Raw genomic sequence first — 21173 nt, 5'->3', positions numbered from 1 at the left:
GCCCGGTCAGACAGTTTCTCAGAATGAGGAGAATCTGCTCCTCAGATACTACCTTTGAATACCGTGCTGAAGTTCTTAGTGACTGCTTCCGAGCCCGTGGGTATCGTAATAGATCTATCCGATTTGGATATGACAGAGCAAGAAGGACTTCGCGCTGCAGTTTACTAAATACAGGGAAGAAATAGGGGAAGACTGGTGACAGGCCCATACGTTTCATTACAACTTACAACCGTGAGTGGTTTAGTATGCAAAAAATTCTAATGAAGCATTGGAATGTACTTAAAGCCGAGCCCTCCCTGGGGGCAGGACTGGGTGATTTTCCCTCCATGACTGCCAGAAGGTCAAAAAATCTGAACGACATCCTGGTTAAAAGCCATTACTTCCCGACTCCAAGTAACTTTTTGAATACACGGGGACCTTCTCCTGGATTTTTTCCTTGTGGGCACTGTCTCGCCTGTGCCAATGTCCTTCGCTGCTCCACGTTTACGTCATCTGACAGATCTAGAACCTTTGACATTCGCCGGCGTATATCATGTGGCAGCACTAATATTGTTTATTATGCCACCTGTGACTGCCCCATGATATACGTTGGCCTTACCACCCAGGAACTCCGTGTGCGGGAGCATGTGTAGGACATTGGCGCGGCCGGGACAGTGTCTAATATTTGTGAATTAAAAACCATACCCCGTCATTTTAGGTTGCTCCATGACTGTGATGTGAGGCCTTTAAAAATTAGGGGCATTGACATTCTCCATCTGGGCATTAGGGGTGGAAATAATAAAAACCAAATGGATCGTTACCCTTGAAACCATGGTTCCCCTAGGGGCCTGAATGAGTCCCTTAGCTTTAGTCGATTTTTGTAATACTCCTTCTCTCATGCATTGTCCATCATATTTTATTATTTTTATGTTTTTAATATGTTGTGTTTCTGTATTTGTAGTTATATACACAACCGTGCGTTGGTGACCTGTCTTCTTTCCACAATACTTTTGAGAAAGACTTCTGATCAACCTTCTTGGGATGAAACAGCGACCCTGCTTATGTTCCCTTCCCCTGGCCAAGTTTGTATGGATTGGAGCCATTGTTGATTTACTCTATATCTGATACGCTATATACTATTTGACGTTACCTTGAATATTAAGTATTGTTTTTTATTGTAGTATCACTTTGATGATTAATCTCCACCGTCTATTTATAGATAATAGTGACCTTTTTGTACTATTTGGTATAAATTTAATGCTTTATGCTATTGTATCCCTCCTGCTTCCCCTTCTCCTGTCTCTCCTCCCTCCCCCTGCAGGGCTCCCCTTGTTATTATTGACGGTGCGCGTGTGCGCTGTTGTGTGCTCGTCCAAACTGCGGACGGGTGTCTTCATGCCTTCTGCGCGTGCCTCTTTTCCCGCGCATGCGTGGTAATGCTTGACGCCTTGTACCGTGCTTCAGGACCTTCTGTACGCAGTGAACATGCGTTGGCAACGTCATTCTCATAGGTCTTGTTGAATCATGTGACTATACAGCGTCACAAATTTAAGGTTCTCAACCCCTGGTTTTCACAGTCCCCTTGAGAAAGCTGATGTGATTTCCCTATGTATTGATACTTGTGTGATCAGGCTTTGCCTGAAGATCAGCTATTGCAATATGGTTTTTCTCTAAAGCTTTTACAATGGAAGGGTGACCCTTTTCCCACAGCGTCACCATCTTGCACCTCCATTATGTTGTGTTTGTGATTGTCCTGTTTTCTTAATAATTGATATTTAATAAAATGTTGATACATTATACTAATAAGCACTCATAGCTTATTTTTTCTCTTTTTGATGCTAAGATTTATCTTTAAGTGAGTGCAGTATACTGGGGGTGTGCTTTTTGCCACACGGCATATTACCCCCCCAGTGGTGTTAGAATGAGACTGGATTGGTGTATACCCATAAGAAACTAGTACACCAAGAACAACCCATCCTATACAAAACATTTACCTTCTTGCGTACTCCTTCCTGAGCACTGGAGAGTTTGAGAAGAACGGGAGGCAAGAATTTGGAAATTATACTCTGTAGTTGCTCATCTGTCTCTGCATGGCCAAGGCGTAAAAAGACACGTTCAAGCTGATCTGTAAAAAATAAAAAACATAATAAAATAAAAAATTATAAAAAATTATAAATTAGGACACTGAAGAAGTCTACTTCACAACAGATCACAGATCTACATTTAAGAAAAGAACTTCCATCAGATTGAAGCTCTTATTTTCCCAAGGCAGATTGGTAAACAGAAGAAGTGATCTATCGGTTGCTGGCTTCCAGCGCTAGCTTTTATATACGGTGTTTCAGCATGACATAAGGTGTTGAACTGTAGAAATAAACTTTCACATATTGGCAGTCAAAGCGTACACAGGACATCTGTAACAAATTTCACGGATGCTAACATCAGTCCAAGCAATGTAATATGCTTGCTTATCAGTAAAGGGACACTATCAAGTTCCCTGACTGACTTCAGCCGCTAATATAGTGGAATATTTCTCTATTTTATGTACATACTAACACCACAATGTATGAAGAAAAAAGCGAGGGTGTGTGCACACGCTGCGGGTCCGCAGCAGTTTTTGCTGCGGTGTACAGTACCATTATTCCCTATGGGAATAAAAAACCGCAGTGCAGACGGTGCGGATTTTTCCGCGCGGTTTTGAAACCGCAGAAAGAATTGACATGTCAATTCTTTCTGCGGATTCCGCTGCGGTTTGCCATCTCCTCCATTGAGGAGATGAAAAAACGCAGGGCAAAACCGCAGAGCAATCCGCAGGTAAAACCGAAGGTCTTTTGACCTGCAGATTTACCTGCGGATTTTACAAAATCCGCACGGCCAAATCCGCACCCCAATCCGCAGCGTGTGCACATACCCTTAAAGGGGTTGTCCGAAAGCAAAAGTGATTCTTATACTAAAGGTCTATTAAATAATCACTTTTCTAATGTAATTCAATGAACAATTCCCTACCATCTCCCCTCTACGCTAACTTATTGTCTGTTCATTTGAGAATCCCCACTGCATACTGGGACACTCAAACAAGATGTCATCAGGAAGCCGAAGCTGCAGTTCCCACGCTAAAACAAAGTGTCGTCAGTAACGTGCATTTCAGGGGCTGAGCTAGCCACTGCTCTACTGAGTATGCACGGTTGTCAAGTGACATTGCACTCATACGTTGGCTGTAAAGAGAACTGACACGCTAGCAAGAAAGCACACCGTCAGCGTGAACTGAAGAGGAGAGAATAGCAAGCAGGGAGAACGAAGACCAGCTCCACCCCCGAAACATTCATCACACCTCCCTGAAATAGGATGTCATCAGTGAAGTCGGTTTCGAGGGAAGGACCAGTCTCTGTTCTCCCGGCTTGTCACATTCTCTCCTTACAGTATGCTCTATTGCTGATTTGCTGCAAACAAAGTAACTGAGGGAACCACCTGATCAATTCGGATCACCCAAGCACATACGGTAATTAATAAAATGCTAAGATCGAAAAACTAAAATTGTATTCACCCCTTTTGTTATGAAGCCCCTAAAAATTTCTGGTGCAAGCAGTTATCTTCATAAGTCATACATTTAGTAAATGGCAGTCCACCTGTGTGCAATCTGTAACATGGTCTGTGTGTAGATACACTTTACCTTTTCTGAAAGGCCACAGAGGCTGTAACACTATTAAGCAAGAGGCACCACTAACCAAACACCATGAAGACCAAGGAGATCTCCAAACAAGTCAAGGTTGAGTTATAAACAAATATCCCAATCACTGAGGATACCCCTGAGCACCATCAAATCCATTATCATCAAATGGAAAGAACATGGTACCACAACAAACCTGCCAACAGAGGGCCACCCACCAAAACTATGAGCCCCGGGTGTTATTCAGAGTGACAGCACAGAGACCAAAGGTAGCCCTGAAGGAGCTGCAGAATTCCCAGAGACTGGAGTATCTGTTCATACGACCACAATAAGCCGTACACTCCATAGAGGTGACCCTTTATGGAAGTGTGGGCTGAAGGAAACCTTTACTTCCACACAAAAATTGTCAGTCTAGTTTTGAGTTTGCCAAAAGACATGTGAGAGACTCCCCAAATATATGGAGGAAGATGATGTGGACACAAGACCAAAATTGAACTTTTTGGCCACCAAGGTAAAAGCTATGTCTAGCACCAAACCAACACAAGTCATCACCCCAAGAACACTGTTCCCACAGTGAAACATAGTGGTGGCAGCATCAGGCTGTGGGGATGTTTTTTCATCATCAGGAACAAGGAAAATGGTCTGAGTTGAAGGGAAGATGGATGGTGCGAAATACAGGGATATACTTAAGCAAAACAAAAACGGTTTCAGTCAGTCCAACGGGACAATGACCCAAAGCATACTCCTAAAGCACAAATGTCAAATTCTGGCCCGCAGGGTGATTACATTTGGTCCACAAGGAAATACCCAATGAGTGATTAACTTTGGCCTGTGAGGATGCACTGTTCATGTGATCCGACTCTTGGCCAGCTATATGTGGTCAGGGATTTGAGACTCTTGGCTGCATCATCAACTGTGGTGTGTGTTTTTGTGACATATTGTACTTCCTGATTGTGGTAACATTTCTTTGATATGACTTGCATTTGTGAAAAAAAAAACAAAAAAACAATTTTCTAACTTTTTATGCCCATAAATCAGAGAGATATGTCACACAAAATAGTTAATACAGGGGTGGACAAACCGACGATGCACCTGCAGCGGAGGTGGACCCTTGCAGGCAGGCAGGGCTATCGTCATTACCCGGTGGTGTGCCGGGGTCCACCAGCACGCTATGGGGCCCGTGAGTCGGGGGGGCAGGGGGTTCTGGTGACAAAGTGGGCACTGGTACCAGCTCCCCCATATACTTACCTCTCTTTTTCTGCCGGTCCGATCTCTTACGCATTTCGTGACTCTCTGTCTCAGGCCAGAGATTGCGATGAGGTCACTACAGAGTGCCCTCTGTGCTGAGCAGTACAGGGAGTCAGACAATGCTGAAGAGACCTGTCCTGCGTCAGAAAAGGGAGAGGTGAGTATTTGATTTTTTTTAATGTATGGAGCGCAATATGAGCCCCATTCTGTATGGAGAGCTATATGGGGCCCCATTCTGCATGGAGCGCTATATGGGCCCCATTCTTATGGAGCGCTATATGGGGCCCCATTCTGTAAGGAACACAATATGGGGCCCATTCTGTATGGAGCACAATATGTGGCACATTATACTGCATGAAGAAATATATGGAGCTCATTATACTGTATGGAGCATTATATGGGGCTGATTATACTGTATGGAGAACTAAATAGGGTTCATTAAACTGTATGGAGCACTACATGGGGCTCATTATACTTTATGGAGCTGATTATTCTGTATGGAGCAATATATGGGGCACATTATACTGTGTGGAGCACTATATAGGAGGAAATTTTGTAATGCTTACACTGCTTAGGACAGTTTCTACTGGTACAGTACATTTATCAATATCCCGTTTACATCTAATACTACAGGTACTGGAACCCTGAAACCTGTGGACCGTTGATTACCTGAATCCCCTCTGCTGTATGGTATTCTATAAATTACAGTAGATATCACTTATGTAATGTAAGAAGTGAAATCTTTGGCATTGTACTATACCTACTGTATACGTCTCTGCCATATCTGTGCATCATAAATCGTGCGTGGTATGTGTTAAAGAGACCCACAAAAGTCTGTGTGTGTATGCATGTGTTTATTCATCTGTGTTTTTGCATATGTATCTATGTGTATACGAGTGTGTGTGTGAGAATTTATGAATGTATTGTCTATATGTGTGAGCATATTTGTTTTTGGTTCATGTAGAATACTGTAAAGAATAGGAAAATCAACCAAATAAGCACCTTATCTCTGATTCACAGGATCCCACCACTGACCTCCCCACCCCAGAGATTCTGAGAACAGGGGTCTGCAGACTCGTCGTGAATGGAGCAGAGTTGCACATGCTCTCTTTCATAGTCTATAGAACTGCTAAGCTCGGCTATATCCATCAGTTCCATAGACAATGAATAGAGCAGAAGTGTAGAAGTGAAGCATGAGCCCCTCGAATCCATTCATGGCTGAGCTACAGTGTCCTGTTCTTCTCATTGGGATTGGAGATAAAGGGTTATTCTTCCCCAAATAAATCAAGTTATCAGACACCAGATGGGATAGATACTGGACATATAATGTAATATAATATTTACATGGTTGGGCTCAGCAGAACTGAATCCTAACGTAGATACATATCTCCATCTACGTAAAAAAATATATATATAAATATATATATTTTAGAAGTGTGGAGGGACAAATACAACTTTTGCTTTCGAGCTCTGTGAACTCTATGTACACCCTTGCTTGCAGTGCATTGATAGGGGAATCTGGCCTGTTGCTCAGAGCCCGAGGCTCCGGGAGTCCCATGGCTACCTTGTCCTCATCATAAGTGGCCTGCCAGGCAGTGAGGGGGCCCAGAGATATTTCTTTCACATGGGCCCCAAGCTGTTAGTGTCCACCCCTGAGTTAATAAATAACATTTCCTTCATGTCTACCTTACATCAGCACAATTTTGAAACGTATATTTTATTTTGTTAGGTTGTTATAAGTGTTGAACCAGCGAGTTCTCATTTTTCCAACAAAATGTACAAAACCTAATTTTTTTTTTTAAGGGACCTGTGAGGCAGTGACCGGTGTCACATGTAAGGTTCGTTGTGTGTTCCCCCCCAGGATGCGCATGGAGGCGTATTGAGGCCATGGGAGTGCACTGCAGTTAGCAGCAAAAATGACCCCTTAAAAATTAACTTTTCATTAAATAATTAAAATCTTGGACAATCCCATCTCAAAGGGTACAAAACAATCAATAACCAAAAGGTCACCAGGCAGAAAATTTTTTAAAAATATTCAGGGCAACTACACTCGTCCTAATGGGCCCTATCAAGTCCCTTCCTGGCCGGCGGAGGTTGGCACCCTAGTTGTTGACGATGTGGCGCCCCCGCTCAACGTCGGTGACCCTATAACACCCTACAAATCCCTAGTCCACGACGAGGATACACAGAAAAAACACACAAACACACATAAATACCCGAAAAAAAACTCTAGTGGAGAGACTGGATAGCGTCTCTTATATGTGCAAACTTATCTCGTAGTAGAGCCGTGAGCACTAGGCCCACAACTAATAAACCTATCTCGTAGTAAAAAATGCTTACTATTGCAGCTTATTAAATGGCTTATCTCGTAGTGAAAAAAGGGTTTATGCTGCATGCAATGACAGACTGTATATATGAAAAGCCCCCTAAACAGAAAAAACGTCTACACAGGAAGAACGGAGAGGAAACAATGTTCCAAACAATAGTACTGTAGTAAATATTTAAGCACTGCAAATAGGTCATCATAAACAAATCCACCAGGTGGAAATAAGTGGCATGCAAACGCTGATAAATCATCTGACATGGACATAATAGTCCGAAATATAGGCAAAAACAGCAGTGAAGGCACTCCTTACAATCAAGAATGCCATAATAACCGCATGTAGTCAAAATTTACATTGCCATCCATCAGTCTGTCAGCGCAAAAAAAAACTCAATACTAATCAGCCATAAGAAGATGTGGAGCCCAGCCCGACGCATTGCCCCCTCCAGGATACTGAGGGTTCATCAGGGGCAGAGAAGGGGTCTCATCACTCCAGCTGAGAGATCAGTGCAGTGTGCAGCGTTTTGGTTATTGATTGTTTTGTACCCTTTGAGGTGGGATTGTCCAAGAATTTAATTTTTAAGGGGTCATTTTTGCTGCTATCTTGGTCTTTTTTTGTTTTCTTCTTGATCCTTTTCATTTTTCTGTAGTTTCTGGGAGTGCACTGCAGTTACAGGTGTAGCTATGATTGCAATGCAGAATAAAGATGATATGGTAGGTCTTGGACAAGCTATTTGTCCAGGGCAGATTTAAGAAAACCTGCTGGGCTTTTATTTTTGAAACAGACTACAGGAAGGTAGTGGGCCAGTCCGTTTCCTCCCCCGGCCAAGGTTTTCCATGTGGCCCATTGCCACAGATTTCAGTTACAAACCTGTTATGAATGGGTCACCGAGGAGGATAGCAGGCCAGGCTAAGCCACAGAAAACCAAAGAGGTTGGTAACTAAGCGGATGCAGACCCCTGATCCTATCCACACAACTAGCAGTAGCCGTGGAGCGTTCCTACGATGATCCTAGATGCCTCGGCACAGCCGGAGAGCTAACTAAGCCTAAAGCAAGAAAGGGGAAATCTCAACTGACCCAGAGCAGACCCCAAAGGAACAGCTAGCCCCCAAACATATATTGTCGGTGAGACAAGATGAAAACACAAACGCAGGCAGAAAAATAGACTGAGCAAACGATGAGGCCCACACTGACTAGACAGGACAGGAAAGACACTCTCTGCAATCACGCAAAAAACCCTGCAAAAAGTCCAAGATGTCTGATGCACAAAAACACTGAAGTCGCACAACTTCGCCCCCCACTATATCAGCACTCTGGTATATTCTAAAAGCAAAGCAAAAAGAGACCAATATAAAAGGGGACAAAACAAACTGGCACATGCAGTAACATATGGGCGGTGATTCAGCACAGCCCCAGCCGGAGCTAGCTGACCCGCACAAAGAAGATGATAAACAAAACCAGATCAAATGCAAACAGAATAGCAAATGAACCACTTAGCTGAACATGCAGGGAAAGAGCAGGAGACATCAGACCTCAGGAGGCACTGGAAGAAAATCACCAGCAGGGATTGAAGGAAGTCAGCTGTCTTAAATACTCCAGTCGTCATCATTATCAGGTGGCAAGCCTCTGTCAATCAGATCAGCTCCACTACCTCCAGTAACCACCAGAGGGAGCCCAGAAAGAGAACTCTCAATCTGACCAGCTCCACTATCTTCAGTAATCACCAGAGGGAAGCCAGAGAGAGAATTCACAACACAAACTCTGCAGTAAAGGGTTTGGGTGTGTCAGGGTCAGTTTGGTTTTTGCAAGAGTGAAGAGCAGAAGGCTCTGCAGAGTTCCACCTGTGTGAGGCAACACAGGCAAGCGGAGCCAAACAGCCAAGGGAGCTGAAAAGCCTGGCACCCACAGCATATACGGCTGTGCAGTCACCCACGGCAACAGGTCTCTGATGTAGACTGTCCTGTGCCTGGCTGTGATCAGAAGGTGGACTGTCTTGTGCCCGGCTGTAAACCGGTGGTGGACTGGCATGTTTATTGGCTGCAATCTGGAGGATATGTTTCCCGGCTGCGAATCGCAGGATATTGTGTGCTGTGTATGCTGGACATTAAAAGATACTTTGATGGGTCACTGCCTCATCACTGCTCAGGGTGGATACCGCTGCACTACAGACCACATGACATTTGAAGTGACTCTTGAGTGGTCTACATGACAGAAAATGCCCAAAAGTGACACCATTCTAAAAACTGTGTGACTCAAGGTGCTCAAAACCACATTCAAGAAGTTTATAATAATAATAATAATAATAATAATAATAAATTTTATTTTTATAGCGCCGACATATTCCGCAGCACTTTACATTTCAGAGGGGATTTGTACAGACAATAGACATTACAGCATAACAATAATCACATACAGTAGATTATAACAAATAACAAGAGGAGTGAGGGCCCTGCTCGCAAGCTTACAGTCTATGAGGAAAGAGGTAGACACGAAAGGTGGGTGGTAACAGTTGCTCTGATTGTATGGACCAGCCATAATGTTAAGTGTGTAACAGTACAGACACAGAGGGCTAATGGATGCATAAAGCATGTGGGAACATGATGCTGGGAACCTGGTTATGGTAAAACTTTTGGCTCTGCCACACAGGGATAGGTTAGGTTAATGTGTTGAGGCGATAGGCCAGTCTGAATAAATGCGTTTTCAGGACACGCTTAAAATTGTGGGGATTGGGGACTAATCGTATTGACCTGGGAAGTGCATTCCAAAGAATTGGCGCGGCACGTGTAAAGTCTTGGAGACGGGAGTGGGAGGTTCTGACTATTGAGGATACTAACCTCAGGTCATCAGCAGAACGGAGGGCGCGGGTAGGGTGGTATACTGAAACAAGGGAGGAGATGTAGGGTGGTGCTGAGCCATGGAGGGCTTTGTGGGTGAGGGTAATAAGTTTATACTGAATTCTGGAGTGGATGGGTAGCCAGTGTAATGACTGGCACAAGGTAGAGGCATCGGTGTAACGATTGGTGAGGAATATGATCCTGGCTGCAGCATTCAAGACAGATTGGAGAGGTGAGAGTTTGGTAAGAGGGAGACCGATTAGAAGAGAGTTACAATAGTCGAGACGAGAATGAATAAGAGAAACAGTAAGAGTTTTAGCAGAGTCAAAAGTAAGAAAAGGTCGAATTCTAGAAATGTTTTTGAAGTGCAGATGACCAGAGCGAGCCAGTGATCGAATGTGGGGGGCAAAGGAAAGCTCGGAATCAAGTATGACCCCAAGACAGCGGGCATGTTGCTGGGGAGTAATAGTGGAACCACACACAGAAATAGCAATGTCGGGTATAGGTACATTATTAGCGGGAGGAAACACCAGGAGTTCAGTCTTTGACAGGTTCAGTTTCAGATATAGTGAGGACATGATATTAGACACAGCGTTTAGACAATCGCCAGTGTTTTCTAGAAAGGCTGGCGTGATGTCAGGAGAAGAAGCGTATAATTGGGTGTCATCAGCATAGAGATGGTACTGGAAACCAAATCTACTGATTGTTTGACCAATAGGGGCAGTGTACAAGGAGAAGAGGAGGGGGCCTAGAACCGATCCTTGAGGAACCCCAACAGTAAGGGGAAGGTGAGAGGAGGAGGAACCGGCAAAAGAAACAGTAAAGGAGCGGTCGGAGAGATAGGAGGAGAACCAGGAGAGAACGGTGTCCTTGAGGCCAATGGAATGGAGCATAGTGAGGAGGATGCTGCAGAGAGATCCAAGAGAATTAGCATGGAGTAATGACCATTTGATTTAGCTGTTAGCAGATCATTAGAGACTTTAGTGAGGGCAGTTTCAGTGGAGTGTAAAGAGCGGAAACCGGATTGGAGAGGGTCGAGAACAGAGTTTTCTGAGAGATAGCGGATAAGACGGGAGTGGACCAGGCGTTCCAGGAGTTTAGAGATGAAGGGAAGATTAGAGACAGGTCTATAGTTAGCGGCACAGTTTTGGTCGAGGGATGGTTTTTTAAGTAGTGGATGTATGATGGCATGCTTAAAAGAGGAGGGAAAAATACCAGAAGAGAGAGAGGTTAAATATTTTAGTTAGATGAGGGGTGACAGCAGGGGAAAGGGACTGGAGGAGATGTGACGGAATTGGGTCACTGGTGCAAGTAGTTGGGCGAGAAGATGCAAGGAGCCTGCTTACTTCTTCTTCTGTGACTGGTTCAAAATCAGAGAGTGAGTTAGATGCAGTGGGGGAGGGATGACAGTGCATGGTATGAGGGGATTTGGAGATAATTTCCTGTCGGATCTGGTCAATTTTTTCTTTGAAGTAATTGGCCAGATCGTCAGCTCGGAGCTCCGTGGTTGGGGCCTGTACTCTTGGATTGAGTAGAGAATGAAAAGTGTCAAAGAGACGTTTCGGGTTATTGGACAGTGAGGTGATGAGGGTGTTGAAATAGGTTTGTTTTGAGAGGTGAAGGGCAGTGTTGTATGTTCTAAGCATAAACTTAAAATGGATGAAATCTTCGTGTAGATTGGATTTTCTCCACAGACGTTCGGCGCACCTGGAGCACCGCTGCAGGAAACGTGTTTGCACCGTGTGCCAGGGTTGTCGCCGTCTGTGTTGTGGTGTTCTATTTATAGGGGGTGCAAATTCATCCAGGGCACTTTGAAGTGTTTCATTGTAATGCTTCAATGCAGAATCAGGACATGAGAGGGAGGAGATAGGGGCCAATGAAGACTGCAAGTTCTTCAGAAGTTTCTGGGTGTTAATGGCCTGTATGTTTCTATAAGTCTGGACAGTGGGGGTGACCTGAGCAGCCTGGCAGTTCTTGATAGAGAATGAAAGAAGATTGTGGTCAGAGAGCGGGAGAGGGGAGTTTGCAAAATCATCCACTGCACAAAGCCGAGAGAAGACCAAGTCGAGGGAGTTTCCGTCTTCATGCGTTGGAGAATTAGTAAGCTGCGAAAGGCCAAATGAGCAGGTTAGAGATAAAAGGTGAGTAGCAGATGGGGAGAGGGGAAGAGCAATGGGGATGTTGAAATCTCCCATGATGAGGGTAGGGATGTCACAGGAGAGAAAATGTGGAAGCCAAGTGGCAAAATGATACAGGAACTGATGGGAGGGGCCGGGAGAACGATACACCACCGCCACTTGCATGGAGAAGGGGGTGTAGAGTCTGACGGCATGGACCTCAAAAGAAGGGAAGACAAGTAAGGGTACTTGAGGGATAACCTGAAAGGTACATTTTGGTGATAGGAGCAGACCAACGCCTCCACCAGCTCTATTGTCTGATCTTGGGGTATGAGAGAAGTGAAGAGAAGTTTATTAAAGCTTCAGGTGCTTCACAGGAATTAATGAAATGTACAAGGAAAAAAAATGAACATTTAACTTTTTTCCCCACAAATTTTACTTTAGATCCAATTTTCTTTTATTTTCACAAGGATAACAGAGAAAATGGACCCCAAAATTCATGGTGTAATTTCTGAGTATGCCAATATCGCATATGTGGGGGAAAACCACTGTTTAGGGACATGGCATGGATCGGAAGGAGCGCCATTTGACTTTTTGAATGCAAAACTTACTGGAATAACTAGCGGACGCCATGTCGCATTTGGAGAGTCCCTGATGTGCCTAAACAGTGTAAACCACCCACAAGTGACCCTATCTTGGAAACTATACCCCTCAAGGAACTTATCTCTAGATGTGTGGTGAGCACATTGAACCTCCAAGTGCTTCACAGAAGCTTATAACGTAGAGCCATGAAAAGAAAAACTTTTTCCCAAAAAAAATGTATTTTAGCCCTCAATTTTCTGCATTTTTATAAGGGTAACAGGAGAAATTACAGCATAAAATTTGTTGTGCAATTTCTCCTGAGTACGCAGATACCCCATATGTGCCGTAAATCTACTGTTTGGGGGGCATAGTAGGGCTTAAAAACGAAGGAGTGACATTTCGGAATGCAGACTTTGATGGAATGGTCTGCGGAGGTCATGTATCATTTGGAGAGCCCCTGATGTGCTTAAACAGTGGAAAATGCACACAATTAACCCCATTTTGAAAAGTAGACCCCCAAGATATGTGGTGAGTACCTTAAAGCATTGGCTTCACAGAATTTTACAACGTTGGGACTGTGAAAATGAAAAAGAAAATTTCCTACAAAAATGTTGTTTTAGACCCAATTTTTTTTTTCATTTTCACAAGGATAAGAGAATATGGACCCCAAAATTTGTTTTGCAAGTTCTCCTGAGTACGCCGACACCTCATGTGTGGTCGAAAACTATTTTTGAGGTACAGTGCAAAGCTCAGAAGGGACGAAGAGCCATATTAGAGTTCAGATTTTGGAGGATTAGTTTGAGGGTGCCATGTCACATTGGCAGAGCCCCTGAGGTGCCAGAACAATAGCACCCCCCATAAGTGACCCCATTTTACAAACTACACCTCTCCATGAATTGCAGGGTGCAGTGATCATATTAACAAAACAGGTGAGTCGCAAAATTCTATAGCATTGGGCAGTGAAGAAAACAAATACATTTGGTATGTTTTAGTGCCCAGCTCATGCACCTGTAAATTAGGCATGCTTTCATCGCTTCAGAAATGCCATCTAGCATCCGTTCATCATCGTTCTGTTTTTCAGAAGTGCACAAAACTGTGGCTGACGGCACTTTGACGCAATCCTAAAAAGACAGACACTGCTGGAACATAGGCCAGACGGAGTCCCCAATACCTCCATCTGCCTCATTATAAGGAATCTTCCGCCAAGGGTTCAGTGTGATTCTCATATTTCAGAGATTTACATGGATACCCGATGTAAGCACTCAGCGCAGAGTGCAGGATTAACGCAAGCCGAGCCTTACTGCGATCTTTGGGAGGCAGCATGAACAAACAACAACATGTGAAGAACTGGTTTTATTTTTTATGCGGTTTCTGATGCAGTATTAGATGAGAAGTGATTAGATGACTTTTTTTTTTCAGGTCGGTGCAATTTTCAGCTATACCAGATTTATATCTGGTTTTTGTGTTTGGCTGCTGTCACACACTAAAAGATGCTTTTTTTTGCAAAAACTAGTTTTTATATTGCCATAGTTTGAGAGCGCTAATTTTTTCTATATTTTGGCCGACAGAGTCATGTGAGGGCTTGTTTTCTGCGGGACGAGATGACATTTTTATTGGTACCATTTTCAGCCACATGACATTTTTTGATCGCTTTCTATTCCGATTTTTGGGAGACAGAATAAACAAAAAACAGCAATTCAAGAATTGTTTTCTGGTTTTTTTTTTACCCAGTGTGTGGTATAAGTGATAAGACAGCTTTATTCTTCAAATCAGTAAGATTACAGCGATAGCACATTTATATCTTTCTGAGAACTATAACTTTTATTTTTCCACTAATGAAGCTGTATGGCGGCTTGTTTTTTGTGGGACAAGGTGACGTTTTCAGAGATACCATTTTTATTTACATTCATCATTTTGATTACGCTTTATTCCACTTTTTGTTCAGCAGTATAAAGATAAAGCATCTTTTTTGGCTAGTTTTTTTTTTATTTATTTTTGTTTCCGTTGTTCACTAAAGGGGTTAACTAGTGGGACAGATATAGATTGGGCTGTTCTGGATGCCGCAATACAAAATGTGTACTTTTTCTTGTTTTTTTTTTATAAAAATATTTAAGGGTACAGTATATTTATACAGTGGCACATGTTAAGGAGCTGAAACTCCTAAACCCTTCATCCAATTTTAATGTGGATACCCTCAAATGAAAGCTGAAAGTCTGAACTTCAACTGCATCTGAATTGTTTTGTTTAAAATTCTTTGTGGTAATGTCTAGAACCAAAATTAGAAAAATGTTGTCTCTGTCCAAATATTTATGGACCTAACTGTACATATATTTTTGCATTTTTTTTTTACTTTATCCTACTATGGGATTTTCACTTTTTGCAGTCTGATCGCTTATAAAGCATAGCAAAGCAGGAGCTTTGCTATGCGTTACAAACTGTCAGCACTGCACTGATAGACTCGCTTCACCATGATCTGAGCATGGTATAGCCAGTTTGATAGCTCTGGTGACATGGATGTCGTCATGACAACATCAGGTCACCAAGGCACAGATTGGGCCCCTGCAATGATGTCGCGGGGGCATCGATCGGGGGGCAGAGGATGTTTCCTCCCTCTGCATGCCTGCTAAATTCTTCAGCATTTAGCAGGTTAAAGTGCTGGGAACGGTGCGGGCACCGCTCCTGGCACTGAGTGCCGGATGTCAGCTGTCAGAAGCAGCTCACACCTGTCAATGATTGCCCACGCACAGCCTTGTGCAAATGTCCGGAAGTGCTTAAAGAGGTTACCCAGGACTCTTTTTCTATAGGGCTAAGCAGTTATCAGCAGGTAGTTAATAACTAATAATGGCTCATAGCAGTCACGTGACACTCCTGCTGGCGATTCTCCTGCTTCCTGTGAGGTCACGTCAACAGGGCAGTTCCTTCTCTTCCATTCTGCTGATGGGGTTTCATTAGTATTTTTGAAATAGTATTTCATCAGTATTCGTATGCCAAAACCAGGAATGTCTCAAGAACACAGGACAGATGTCAATCCTTCAATTTTAGTTTTTCTCCAAGCTCCACTCTTCACTTTGGCATATAAACACTTTTCAAATACTGATGTCCTGAATAAGCCCTTAGGCAGCTGAGAGATGGCTGCCAATCAACATGACATCCCGTCAACTAAGAAGAGTGGAAAAGGGACTGCTTTGTCAACGTAAGGTTACAGCAAGCTGGAGAATCGCTGCTCCCGCCACCAGGTGCGGTCCGTGACCGCTGTGACTCAAGCGAGATTGTCGCACAACAGAAGAAGCAGGGTAGTTAGCAAGTACCTGTCCTAAAAGACACAGCCACTGGAAAAAAGAAATGGCAATTACCTGCAGGGCTGTGGAGTCAGAGTCCATTTTGGTGGACAGCCCTAGTATGAGGGAGTCTCGGAGTCAGTGTCATGGAAAATCAGGAGTCGGAGGTTTGGCTTACCGATTCCACAGCCCTAGTATGAGGGAGTCTCGGAGTCGGTGTCATGGAAATTGAGGAGTCGGAGGTTTGGCTTACCGATTCCACAGCCCTAGTATGAGGGAGTCTCGGAGTCGGTGTCATGGAAATTGAGGAGTCGGAGGTTTGGCTTACCGATTCCACAGCCCTAGTATGAGGGAGTCTCGGAGTCGGTGTCATGGAAATTGAGGAGTGGGAGGTTTGGCTTACCGATTCCACAGACCTAGTATGAGGGAGTCTCGGAGTCGGTGTCATGGAAATTGAGGAGTCGGTGTCATGGAAATTGAGGAGTCGGAGGTTTGGCTTACCGATTCCACAGACCTAGTATGAGGGAGTCTCGGAGTCGGTGTCATGGAAATTGAGGAGTCGGTGTCATGGAAATTGAGGAGTCGGAGGTTTGGCTTACCGGCTCCACAGCCCTAGCATGAGGAAGTTTTGGAGTCAGTGTCATGGAAATTGAGGAGTCGGAGTTGGAGTCGAAGGTTTGGCTTACCAACTCCACAGCCCTGGTTACCAGTTGTCAATTTATTTATTAATTCCGAGGGGGAATAATTGGGGAACAGCATAACATCTGGGTCAGATGAACATATGAGAAATCAATTTTCATTCAGAAATTATCTGATGTCATTAGTGTATCCGTATTTTACGTGTGTGGCATCCGTACTTATACACAGGGCTGTGGAGTCGGAGTCGGAGTCATGGAGTCGGAGTCGGTGCTCATTTTGGTGGAGTCGGAGTTGGAGTCGGTATAAAATGGACCGACTCCGACTCCTAAAATATATAATAAATTGGGTACAGTAATTCAATGCAGGATGTGCTGAATATTTTTTCATAGGAGTTTGGGAAAGTTATGAAATGTCCTATAAATGGCTGTTATATTCCTGATCTAAGGCTACATTCACACACAGCGTTTTTCCTGTGTTTTTTGAGGATACGTTTTTCAGCTGCAAAAGCTGATCATCTTTTTAAAAAACTGCATCACCTGAAAGGTTTTTGAGCTCATAGATAATGTTTTCAATAGCAAAAGCAGATTAGAAATCTGCTCTATCTATATATCCATTTATCCATATCTGTCTATCCATATCGTATCTGTACCAAAAAGAATGAAAACCGGGTAGTACACCAATATATATTCTGTTCTATATAAATATCTTGATTATTGGATCATAAAAATGATTAAATGTCTGAGGTTCACATTGTACTACAATAAATTTTTCACTTAAATATAAGCAATATGTGTGGGAGTCGGAGTCGTGGAGTCGGAGTCGGAGTTGGAGTCGGAGTCGGTGTAAGGGAAATTGAGGAGTCGGAGTCGCAGGTTTGGCTTACCGACTCCACAGCCCTGCTTATACATCACTATTTTATGGGATGTACTGGACGGGATCTGATTTTATTTGCACACCACCCCCCCCCAAAAAAAAAATCCCTGGTTCATGTTGATGTTCGGGTACAGTTCTGGGAGGAACTGGATTTTAGCCAGCTGGCTTATGGGGAAGGATCTCTTCAGAATATGCCGCCTGATGACATATCATAGTGTTGTGGTATTCAACATGTAAATGACAGCAATATACAATATTTACTATTAATATTTATTTAGTGTAAGGTTTCCCCATTAATGACAGATCGTGTCCTAAAAATCAAGGTACTATTTGGTGCACAAGGGGCCAGCGCCTTTTGGTTTACTGGTAACACGTGGCTATTCATTCCCTGTACACCTCTGCACAGGAGTACGAGCCACATTTGGCTGACCTGACATGTGAATAGTGACCAGTGCTATGGAGGCAGTATCCAGTGCTATGGTGACGTGACATCGGCCAGTGCTATGGGATTTTAGTGGTGATCCCTGTAATGTGGGTGAAGCACCAGTGACTAGTTGCTATAGAGCAGGGTTCCCCATCTCCAGTCCTCAAGGCCCACCAACAGATCATGTTTTCAGGATTTCCTTAGTATTGCTAACGTGATAATTGCTTCACCTGTGCAATACAAAGGAAATCCTGAAAACATGATCTGTTGGACTGGAGTTGGGGAACCCTGCTATAGAGGCAGCAGCCAGTGCCATGGAGGCAGTCACCAGTGCTATGGTGCCATCGGCCAGTGCCATGGAGGCAGAGACCAGTGCTATGGTGCCATCGGCCAGTGCCATGGAGGCAGAGACCAGTGCTATGGTGCCATCGGCCAGTGCCATGGAGGCAATCATCAATGATATGGCGGCATCGGTCAGTGCTTTGGTCCCATCGGCTATTGCCATGGAGGCAGTCACCAGTGCTATGGTGCCATTTGCCAGTGCCATGGAGGCATCGGCCAGTGCCATGGATTCAGTCACCAGTGCTATGGTGCCATTTGCCACTGCCATGGAGGCAGTCACCAGTGCTATGGTGACATAGGCCAGTGCCATGGAGGCAGCGGCCAGTGCTATGGGAGTTTAGTGGTGATCCCTGTATAACGTGGGTGAAGCACCAGTGACTAGTTGCTATAGAGGCAGCAGCCAGTGCCATGGAGGCAGTCACCAGTGCTATGGTGCCATCAACCAGTGTCATGGAGGCAAAGATCAGTGCTATAGTGCCATCGGCCAGTACCATGTATGCAGTCACCAGTGCTATGTTGCCATCGGCCAGTGCCGTGGAGGCAGTCACCAGTGCTATGGTGCCATCGGCCAGTGCCATGGAGGAAATCACCACTGCTATGGTGCCATCGGCCAGTGCCATGGAGGCAGAGACCAGTGCTATGGTGCCATCGGCCAGTGCCATGGAGGCAGTCACCAGTGCTATGGTGCCATCGGCCAGTGCCAAGGAGGAAATCACCACTGCTATGGTGCCATCGGCCAGTGCCATGGAGGCAGTCACCAGTGCTATGGTGCCATCGGCCAGTGCCATGGAGGCAGTCACCAGTGCTATGGTGCCATTGGCCAGTGCCATGGAGACAGTCACCAGAGCTATGGTGCCAGTGCCATGGAGGCAGTCACCAGTGCTATGGTGCCATCGGCCAGTGCCATGGGGGCAGTCACCAGTGCTATGGTGCCATTGGCCAGTGCCATGGGGGCAGTCACCAGTGCTATGGTGCCATCGGCCAGTGCCATGGAGGCAGAGACCAGTGCTATGGTGCCATCGGCCAGTGCCATGGAGGCAGTCACCAGTGCTATGGTGCCATCGGCCAGTGCCAAGGAGGAAATCACCACTGCTATGGTGCCATCGGCCAGTGCCATGGAGGCAGTCACCAGTGCTATGGTGCCATCGGCCAGTGCCATGGAGGCAGTCACCAGTGCTATGGTGCCATTGGCCAGTGCCATGGAGACAGTCACCAGAGCTATGGTGCCAGTGCCATGGAGGCAGTCACCAGTGCTATGGTGCCATCGGCCAGTGCCATGGGGGCAGTCACCAGTGCTATGGTGCCATTGGCCAGTGCCATGGAGACAGTCACCAGAGCTATGGTGCCAGTGCCATGGAGGCAGTCACCAGTGCTATGGAGGCATGGGCCAGTGCCATGGAGGCAGTCATCAGTGCTATGGAGGCAGGGGCCAGTGCCATGGAGGCAGTCACCAGTGCTATGGTGCCATCAGCAAGTGCCATGGAGGCAGTCACCAGTGCTATGGAGGCAGGGGCCAGTGCCATGGAGGCAGTCACCAGTGCTATGGAGGCAGGGGCCAGTGCCATGGAGGCAGTCACCAGTGCTATGGTGCCATCAGCAAGTGCCATGGAGGCAGTCACCAGTGCTATGGTGCCATCGGCCAGTGCCATGGAGGCAGTCACCAGTGCTATGGTGCCATCAGCAAGTGCCATGGAGGCAGTCACCAGTGCTATGGTGCCATCGGCCAGTGCCATGGAGGCAGTCACCAGTGCTATGGTGCCATCAGCAAGTGCCATGGAGGCAGTCACCAGTGCTATGGTGCCATCGGCCAGTGCCATGGAGGCAGTCACCAGTGCTATGGAGGCAGGGGCCTGTGCCATAGAGGCAGTCACCAGTGCTATGGTGCCATCGGCCAGTGCCATGGAGGCAGTCACCAGTGCTATGGAGGCAGGGGCCTGTGCCATAGAGGCAGTCACCAGTGCTATGGTGCCATCGGCCAGTGCCATGGAGGCAGTCACCAGTGCTATGGAGGCAGGGGCCTGTGCCATAGAGGCAATCACCAGTGCCATGGGAGGCAGTGACTAGCTCCAGATTTGCTTTCACTTACAGCCTGTGACTGTGCACGTCATGCAGAGGCCTTGTATCCAGCGCAGGGCACAGGCCTTCTCACTAGTGTCTGCCATCACAAATCCCCCTGGACCAGCACCTGTATAGGGCCAGCAGCAGTGCCAGGGCCATGCCCGTCTTCCTTGCCAGTACACACAGGGCTGCAGTCGTGCCTCCTGCCACAGCCCATTCGCCACCGATACCCCACACCAGCGGTGGACATACACGCTGCACAGCCATGCCCAGTCACGGCGGTGCCCCCTCCTCCCACGGTGCCCCTCACCCCTGTGGAATGGCAGCTAACTTACTGAGCTCATCCTGAGCGGCAGCTGAAGGCACAGCAGCAGCCATGTTCACCGGTAGTGCTAGCAGAGGCGGGGCCGGCGGGCGGGGACTGCGCGACTTCCTGGACAGGGGGTGGCACCGGGAGGGTTTGCCAGCTGTCGTGCCCGCGAGTGGCACTGCCGTCCCCATGGCATGCTTGCGGTGTGTGCTGGTAGTTATATATAGAGACAGCAGCAGCTGAAGGATCCTGTCAGCCCCTGACCTTGTGCACGGGCAGAGGTGGCATATTGGCAGATGTGTGACTCTAAGGAGGGGCAGAGTGGAATTTTGTGTTTTAGCTAATGCATTTCCTGAGCATTTGCCCCCTATAGTGGTGGCATGATAGCATTATCTGCTGCTAGCTGACGGGGGCATGTATCAGCGTCTTCATGAGGTGGATTTCACTTCAAAACGCTCAAAAGAATGACCCTAAGTGTTTCTCTGTATAAATGGCTGCTGT

The 21173-nt window shown here is 45.8% G+C and overlaps 1 protein-coding gene across 1 annotated transcript in view; it reads right to left on the bottom strand.

Moving 5' to 3' along the window:
* Positions 1–20848, bottom strand: part of ECPAS (Ecm29 proteasome adaptor and scaffold) — a 229006-nt gene extending 208158 nt beyond the window's left edge. The window contains exons 1-2 of the mRNA XM_073549708.1: positions 20698–20848; positions 1974–2104 (exon numbers count right to left, since the gene is read on the bottom strand). Coding sequence (XP_073405809.1) covers positions 1974–2104; positions 20698–20740 — 174 coding nt within the window. The 5' untranslated portion in view covers positions 20741–20848. The remainder of the gene's footprint in view (positions 1–1973; positions 2105–20697) is intronic.
* Between the last annotated feature and the right edge of the window lie 325 nt (positions 20849–21173).

Source organism: Dendrobates tinctorius, unplaced genomic scaffold (assembly GCF_039654945.1).
Source record: "Dendrobates tinctorius isolate UK_male_01 unplaced genomic scaffold, ASM3965494v1 ptg000160l, whole genome shotgun sequence".
Lineage (NCBI taxonomy): Eukaryota > Metazoa > Chordata > Amphibia > Anura > Dendrobatidae > Dendrobates > Dendrobates tinctorius.
Note: the sequence above shows the minus strand (reverse complement) of the source record. Positions and strands in the feature narration are given on the sequence as shown.